Source organism: Saprolegnia diclina (genome assembly GCF_000281045.1).
Source record: "Saprolegnia diclina VS20 unplaced genomic scaffold supercont1.47, whole genome shotgun sequence".
NCBI lineage: Eukaryota > Oomycota > Saprolegniomycetes > Saprolegniales > Saprolegniaceae > Saprolegnia > Saprolegnia diclina.
The window spans coordinates 226,304-234,109 of NW_008246114.1; the positions used below are offsets into that span (position 1 = coordinate 226,304).

Consider the following 7,806-nt stretch of genomic DNA (forward strand, 5'->3'; position numbering starts at 1 on the left):
CGTCTCCCTCGCCTGTTCAGTCTCCCTCGCCTCGTCCCCGTTCTGGTCTTCTCCATGCAGGTCCTGCGTGTCTTTTGTATTACGTGTCTATGACAATATTGACCAGCTCATCCATAACTACATAATTCACTCTCCAATTTGCATCACTGTGTTCAAGCCTCCTCTCAGGGCTTGGGTCTCAGCACGGCGGTGAAGCATACGTACGAGCAGTTGATTGACGAGACACATCCTTGATCCCTCCTGGTAAGGCAGCTTGCTCAATGGCGTCCGTCGATACCGTCCACCACGGACTCCTCTTCCTCTCTCTTGGCTATTCGTAGTTGACTATCGCAATTCACCAAATATTCTTGGCGGAACGTGATAATTACTTGTGGCGCGGCAGGGTATCGTAAAGAGTGGCGACTTTGCTTGTTGAAAGTGCGTGTATACACAGTAAACGCGGAAAAGTGAGGTCATATTGCCGTAAAGTGATCATTTTGACGGTACACTTGTGTGAATTACGGTACGCGTACGAGCAGTTGATCGACGAGACACATCCTTGATCCCTCCTGGTAAGGCAGCTTGCTCAATGGCGTCCGTCGATACCGTCCACCACGGACTCCTCTTCCTCTCTCTTGGCTCAACCTTGACGCCCATCATCAATTCGACTTTGGAATCGATCCAGATTCAACTATCTAGTACCGAGTTAGAGACAAGTGGTTCAATGGGTTAGAAACGCAACGCTCTGCTACCAGCAAGCGCCGCCAACTTAGCTCATGCTGGCGCCGTGATCACGCGGACGGAGCTTCTTGTCGACTTTGGTGAGGTCGCCGACGTTGTCCGAGATGACGCCCGAGACCCCATGCATCTTTTGAAACTGCACCTTGTCATGGCCCGTGTTGTGGTTGCCCCACGTCCAGAGGTGCAAGTGGTCGTTGCGGATGTGGCGGATCCACTTGGGCTTGGTGAAGAGCGGGAGCGAGTTGGTCACAATGCCCTGGAGCTGCTCCATGCGGCTGAACGGGACCGCCGTCTCGAGCGAGATGGTCCGCACATCAGGCACAAGCCCCGTGATCTAGCACAATGCTGTGGGTCCACAATGGAGACGAGAATACGTACGTCGGTGCCGCACGTAAGGAAGAAGACAGGGTACCGTGTCTGCTTGGCCCGGAGCAGGACGCACACGTCGGGCTCAAAGCATGAAAAGACAATGTTGCGCCGGCCGTTGGCGTGCTCGAAAATGCACGCAAGGATGTCGTCCAAGTACGCATTCATCTCGAACGCGTCGAGGCTCCGGAGGCATGGGGCGTCCGGCGGGTCCACTGGGTACTTGATTTCGACGTTGAGACCCACGTAGGGGGGTACGTGCGTCAGCAAGTTTTGCAGCGTCGGAAAGAGCTCCGAGAGCGCCGTCCAGTCGACCTTGGTCGTGGAAGGGGTCGTCGTCGTCGGCGGGGTACGGGGGGTACGGGTCGACTTGGTCGTCTTTGTCTTGACGAGCTTGAGCCAGTGCTTGCGCACGAGCTGCTGCAAGCGCGGACCGTCCGTGACCGACTTGCCGTGACGCCACTCGACGTTGTTCAACTGCGCGAGCGTCAAGTCATGGAGCCCCGTCTTCGTGAACGCCCCCGGCGACCGCCCGCGACGGTCTTCGAGCGCCGCCTTGAAGAAGAAGTCGTGGTACACCACCGGGACGCGGTCCTTGGACAGTTGCACGTCGAACTCGATCCAGTCGGCGCCGTGGAGGCCAGCAACGACAAAGGACGTGAGCGTATTTTCGCGAATGTGCGACGTACGATACCCGAGTGCCTAGTTCAACATCATAAATGCGTTAAAAACTATAAAATCAAAACGAAACAAGAAGGCGAGCGCTACCTGGTAGTACGATCGACCGAGGCCGCGGTGGCCCATGTCGAGCGCCGGGCCGTGCAGCCATTGCGTGCGGAACGCCGATGCGAGCGTGTTGTCCTTGTGCACAAATGGCTTGAGGTGCAGATACCGCAAGAGCAATTCGCCGACGACTACGCCCGCACAAATGACAAGTTGTCCATGATGGAGCGTTATACAAGTACCCGAAAACGACGGCGACAGCAACGGTGCTGAGAGCGCGCCGTTGGTGCGGTGGAGCTGGGACGCCACGAGCACACTCGTGCCAAGCACAGAGTCCGTGGTCACATCGACCACATCAATGGCCACCGACGCCGACGCCGGCAAATGCCCGAGACGAAACACCTAGCTTCTCATCAGGTCGATATACCTCAATGGCGACAGCGTACCTGCAGCGTGTCTTGGGCCACGAACGGCGTCTTGCGCGACGGTGTAGTCGTCAAAAGCGGCAGCCCCGACGCGACCACGTCGGCGTGCGCTGCCAGCAGCGACATCGCGTCAAGTCCGTGCGCGGCCATGACTGCGGCAAAGTCGTCACGGTGCAGACGCAAGAGCGTCACCGCGCCCTTGGCGACGACCTGCGCACTGCGGTTCGCGCCGCTCACGAGGGCCTACGCTGACACTGAGCACAAGCAACGGCACCATATCGCCGCACCAGTTCGCCCAGGTACGCGCCCGGCCCGAGCTCGAAGAAGGTAGCCGTGCCCTGCGTCGTCGTCGGGCCCTGGACGGCGACGACACCCGCGTCGATCAGGATCAAGTGGTGGCGGTCTTGGCCAATCGAAAGAATCGGCTGCGTGTCCGCAAACGTGACGCGCTCGAGCTTGGCCGTGAGCTCGTGACGCACGTGCGTCGGCAGCGTCGTCAGAAGCGACACAACGTCGAGTCCTTTCGATAGCAACGTCGGGAGCGGCAGCGCATTGCCGAGAAGTTCGCGATCCAAATGCGGCGTCGGCGTCGCGACGTCCACCGCGCGCAAATCCGCACAGTACGGTGCGTGGACAGTCGACGCCGATGGCTGCCCCAGGACGCGCGCTTGGAGGTAGATGGACCGCTGCACCTTGTCGGCAAAGGTCACGGACGGCTTCTTGTCAAAGCTACATGCTCGTCGTCAGAGTCGTCCCGATACAACACACTGTAACATCGTGTCCAATACAGGAAATATACAGAAAAATACAGGAAATCGACAGAAAAAAGATAGAGAAAGAACAGACCACGCACCTTCCAAAGACGAGGCGGAGCTCGGGCGCCGCACCCGGCGCGAGCCATTGCCCCTACATACCCAGCATGCATGAGACAAAATGGTAGTCGGATCGGAAGGCGTACGTCGATGTGGGACTGGCCATCGCCGAGCAACCGGTTGTCCAAGCCAAACCACCCATCGAGGATCTACGCCTTAGATTAGCACCGCAGTAGTGCGCGTCGTATACATACCGGCGGCGCCAAATGCGCTGGCGTAAACGCTTGGAGCTGTGCAAACTGCAAACTCGTGTGCGCAGCTTCGTGCTGCACGCGAATGTACCGCGCACTGGTCGTCAATGGCCACTCAAACTGCGTCGCCGCCGAGGCAAACCTAGTCCCATAAGGCTACCATTGGCCATGGACTAGAACAAGAAGAGCAATGTCTACCGCATCGATGCCAGCGCTTGCTTCTTCGCCGCGTCCAACGACAGATTGGCGAACGGCGTGTCGGAGAGTAGCACCCACACCGGCACGAGGCGGTCCAAGAACATGTCTTGGCGGTTCCAGAGCACGAGCTTGGTGAGCGGCGTGCTCTAAAGCGTAGGTAGTACAAGGTTGCAGCATTAGTCCAAGGCCATACCGCGAGCAGGTCGACTTGCCAGTACGGCTGGTCTTGCACGGTCGTGCGACAGCACATGTGCTCGAAATGGCCGCTCGTGTTGCCGTTGACGGCCAGCTCCGGCACGCGGGGGCCCGGCACTAGTCAGCGTCGTCAGTAGCATCAGAACGTCAAGGCTAGGCGCGGATGTACATACCCGGTCCCGCGGGCGCCACAAAGATCGAGCTTTGCGTGACCGGTTTGTGCCTACGCGCGCCACGTCGCATCTGTACATAGTCGACAGCAAGAGCTTACAGCGCCACGTTGGTCCCGCCGGCGACGCGCGTGCGGTTGCCAGGCAACGACTCCCAGAGCACAAGGGCACCGGAGCGGTCCAGCACAATGTACTTGTACTCGATCAGCGCGTACATGGCGACCTCGAGAGTCGCCTCCCAGAGCGTCGATGCGCCAGCGTGCTTCTTGAGCGGAACTAGAGAAAGCATGAGCGCGGCGATTGCCTGGCGGCGTCGCATTACCCGCTTTGGCCACGTCCCATGCGCCGAGCTCTAAGCAGGACGATGAGATGCTGCGTGGACGACGAGAGGAGCGTACCCGAGACGTTGCCGACGACGGCGACGTAGCGGTCGTCGGCGGTGAGCGGCGCCGCCGTGTGGATCTGGAAGAGGACCGCGGCCATGGCTCGATCAAGTTGACGAAACGTCAGTGGCCGAAAGATTTGCGCCCGGCGAGCGCCCCACGGATTGGTCAAAAATCGTCCTGTGTTTTCATTGGTGCAAAATCAGATTCGCATGCACGCGGATTGGTGCGTTGCGTGGCGCAAGGACGTGACACATCCCACGTCGCTTGGTGCGGCCAAGGGTCCCTTATCCGCAGACCTTTGCCGAGAGATACCTCTAGCGTCCAAGCTCTAGAGATCGCTCGAGTCGGCTTGATGTAGATTCAAACAAGGTAGCGAGATGTAGCCTTAGTGTGGCCATAGCCGCCTGTCTAGCGTCCGAGGAGCCACCTCGTCTCTGCAGCTTCAACGTCCACGATGCAAACCTTTATTGAAGCAGGCAACTCTGCGTAATGGTTAGCCGTGTGAGTCACGCGAAAAGCACGTTCTGCGAACGTACTCTGGTATCCACACTTTTGCGGACAACAAGGACAGACCCCAGAGGGGTGGCTCAGCACCAGTGGACAGACCCAAGGAGAAATTAGGTTGGCGCAAGAACAACCCTACGATTAGGACCTTGTCGGCGCTCACACGAGCCGTCTATCCATAGGCGCGTCTTGAAGGACCCGAACATCGTCCTGTTGTATCATTGCGCGCTTGCCTTCCCAGCAATCACATCGTCGACCATTGTCACTACGTCTCTAAGAAGCCGCGCAGCAAACTCGGGCATCAAACCAGCGTTTAAACCGCTAAATGTAAGGTCGTTTACGACGGTAGAACACCAATGGCCAATCAAACGAATTGAGAATGTCAACCCTGCACATGTAGGCATCTATCGTGCATCGTATATGACAGCGTACTATCGATAACTTTAGTGTAGAACTGCACCCAATGCCAGCTCGATCCAACGTCTCGTTCGGTGGCGCGCCAAACGTTTGCATTTGATTGGCTGCCGCGCACGTCGGTTTTCAAACGCAGCCAATCCGCGTGCGCCATTTCCGTTCAAGGCGCCATTTTGACACGGGACGCTGGATCCATGGCCCGAAATAGACAAAAAAGCGCGCTCGACAGTGCAAGTTTTGATTTCGCGCTTCGATGGCCACACCGTCTCCGACCCACGCACCCCTTGACATTGTCACGCCGGCGACGACGACGCCGACGCTGTCGTATACGGCGGTCGAGGCAACGCCGCCGCCACTTCAAACCCGTCCGTCACTCACATTGGACGACGTGGCGGCAAGCATCACCAAGTTTGTGTCCAAGATCAACCTCTTGCCGGATGTGCCGCCGACGCCCAAGGAATTTCTTACGAAATTCTACACGGAGCGGAATCTGCCCGAGAAGCTCAAAGACATCGATGCACTCGTGACGTACTACCAAGACGGGCGCATGCATTGGCTCTACGTCGAGCTCGACAAAAAGTACGAGATTGTACATATTGTCCTCCTCATGGGACCATCTTGCATTCTGTAGCTACGGTACCAACTTTGTCGCCAACCCGCCGTGCCGCGAAGTGCCGCGTCGCCAAGCGTCGCTTGTCGCGCCGGTCGTGGCCGTCCCAGCCAAACCATCCGTCAACAAAGGTTTGCAATCGAAATAGCAACTATCACGGTGAACTACACTCCGCCTATAGTGATTCTATTGGGCAACTCGGGGGTCGGCAAGACCAATCTGCTCAGCCGCCTCAACAAGGGCGAGTTCAGCACCGACTTTGCGTCGACCATTGGCGTCGAGTTTCTCACGCATGTGATGGAGATTGACGGCACGAGCGTCAAGGCGCAGATCTGGGACACGGCCGGTGAGCCCTTGTCGCCGGTTCAATACCGCTCACGCGATATATTTTGTAGGCCAGGAGCGGTTCCATGCCATGATGGGCACCTACTATCGCAAGGCCGTCGGCGCCCTCCTTGTCTTTGACGTGAGCGACCCCGTTTCGTTTGAAGGCATCCAGCGCTGGCTGGACCAGCTCCTTCAGGTACCGAGTCGGTTTGAAATATAGCCTCTCACTAACGGGGGTAGGTGGCCGAGCCCGGCCTCGCCGCCGTGTTGGTCGGCAACAAGGCGGACGTCGAGCCGAGCAAGCGCATGGTGTCGATGGCCGAGGCGCAGCGATTCGCGACCGCCCACCACATGAACTACATTGAAACATCGGCGAAAACGGGCGCCAATGTCGACCGCGCGTTCCGCGATTTGCTCACGACCGTGCACCGGACACAGTCGCTTTCCCTCGAGAGCCGCGGTCGCACGCTGTCGGGACTTGATCTCACAGCGCCAACGCACACTACATCGTCGACCGACTGCTGCTAAAGGCCTTCGTCGGAGGCGATACGCTCGTATCGAGAACACTATCTTTTTACACCCATAAATTTATTGAAAAATCATCTTTTCATTCTCTACAACGAGCTGGTATGCGCACAGCTTGGCTCTACTCCAGGGTATTCGTTCACATCGTTATGCATCTGGCCCCATTTGACGCAAAGCGGTCGAAAAGCGGCCGAGGTTGGTCACGAAGAATCGTGATATTTGGATGGAGAAACTCACATCTACAATAGCAATTTCTGGGCAGTTAGGATCGCGAGCGTCAGGTATAGTCGAAGGGCTTGACAAGAAAACGACCACATTTGAAATGGTGCGTACACAAGCAGAGCTACACGTGCAACCGTGCATGTGCCTCTACTACTGCACCCTCCAGTCTTTTCTAGTACTAGTACAGAAGGGTCTGCCGCTGCCATTCGAGATGCTGTTGTCGGTCGCCACCTTGCAAGACCGCCTCCCTTCACTTTGCACTTTGCTCATTTTGCAGAGGAAGATCGCTCCTGCTCATGGTATGAAAACCCCATCTTTGAGTCTTAATTTCTCGGCCCATAAGTCTCGACCGATCGAGTGACATACAGTCGAACCTGTCTATATGCATATCCCGAGACTCAATAATCCTCTTGGGTGTGATATATCACCTATTGTATTTTTTTGTTCACCGAGCGTAATTAAATCAACGTGGTTTGCCGATGGCGAAGCAGAAGGCGCCCAAGTCGCGCGCCGCGGCGAAGGACGCTGCTAAGAAGATGAGATCGTCGCCCAACGTCTATGACATAACCAAAATCCTCGACTTCTACCATGCAAACGGCTGTAACCAGACGCGCACGGCCACGTACTTCAACGCCAACGGTTTTCCCAACATTAGCCAAACCACCGTCTCGCGCATGGTCCGCGACGAAGCCCGATGGCGCACTATGGCTGAGAAGACTGTCTGTCTCGAGGTTGTTCGCGAACGTCCCGTGCGCTACGTCGACGACGAAGATGCCTGATGGACAAATAGATAGCTGGCGCGCGAATGTAGTTTTGATCACAACGAAAAAAATTATACCCGAGCCAAATATGTTTACCTTCCACAAATAATAAGCCTCTCGGATGCATAAATATCCACTATGCGTATAGGCAGTTTCGACTGTAGCGCGTTGTGATCTCCAAAGTGTCGTCTCTCGAC

General features: G+C 56.8%; 3 protein-coding genes across 3 annotated transcripts; 2 read left to right on the forward strand and 1 right to left on the reverse strand.

The window, feature by feature from the left end:
- Positions 1-336: 336 nt before the first annotated feature.
- Positions 337-4,377, reverse strand: SDRG_12181 (hypothetical protein). Its single transcript, XM_008618244.1, has 15 exons — positions 4,259-4,377; positions 4,183-4,212; positions 3,962-4,136; positions 3,864-3,913; positions 3,689-3,807; positions 3,496-3,641; positions 3,301-3,439; positions 3,193-3,255; positions 3,088-3,140; positions 2,522-2,963; positions 2,256-2,477; positions 2,052-2,211; positions 1,855-2,000; positions 1,099-1,788; positions 337-1,054 (listed from the first exon to the last, which is right to left on the reverse strand). Exons 1-15 carry the CDS (start codon positions 4,341-4,343, stop codon positions 749-751), a joined length of 2,826 nt encoding a protein of 941 aa, XP_008616466.1. The 5' UTR covers positions 4,344-4,377; the 3' UTR covers positions 337-748.
- Positions 4,378-5,384: 1,007 nt separating this feature from the next.
- SDRG_12182 (hypothetical protein) lies at positions 5,385-6,721 on the forward strand. Its single transcript, XM_008618245.1, has 5 exons — positions 5,385-5,743; positions 5,796-5,905; positions 5,956-6,120; positions 6,170-6,297; positions 6,342-6,721. Exons 1-5 carry the CDS (start codon positions 5,418-5,420, stop codon positions 6,627-6,629), a joined length of 1,017 nt encoding a protein of 338 aa, XP_008616467.1. The 5' UTR covers positions 5,385-5,417; the 3' UTR covers positions 6,630-6,721.
- A 606-nt stretch (positions 6,722-7,327) lies between these two features.
- On the forward strand, positions 7,328-7,627 carry SDRG_12183 (hypothetical protein; the record flags this gene model as incomplete). Its single annotated transcript, XM_008618246.1, has 2 exons — positions 7,328-7,402; positions 7,457-7,627. The coding sequence occupies 2 exons, from the start codon at positions 7,328-7,330 to the stop codon at positions 7,625-7,627; spliced, it is 246 nt and encodes an 81-aa protein (XP_008616468.1).
- Between the last annotated feature and the right edge of the window lie 179 nt (positions 7,628-7,806).

Coding starts and splice junctions, on each gene's coding strand:
- SDRG_12181 (XM_008618244.1), bottom strand. CDS start 4,343: ATGGCCGCGGTCCTCTTCCAGATCCACACGGCGGCGCCGCTCACCGCC. Junction 3,808..3,863: donor TGTGGCGCCCGCGGGACCGG/GTATGTACATCC, acceptor GACGCTGACTAG/TGCCGGGCCCCCGCGTGCCG. Junction 3,256..3,300: donor CAGCGCATTTGGCGCCGCCG/GTATGTATACGA, acceptor TCTAAGGCGTAG/ATCCTCGATGGGTGGTTTGG.
- SDRG_12182 (XM_008618245.1), top strand. CDS start 5,418: ATGGCCACACCGTCTCCGACCCACGCACCCCTTGACATTGTCACGCCG. Junction 5,906..5,955: donor CAAACCATCCGTCAACAAAG/GTTTGCAATCGA, acceptor CTCCGCCTATAG/TGATTCTATTGGGCAACTCG. Junction 6,298..6,341: donor GGCTGGACCAGCTCCTTCAG/GTACCGAGTCGG, acceptor TAACGGGGGTAG/GTGGCCGAGCCCGGCCTCGC.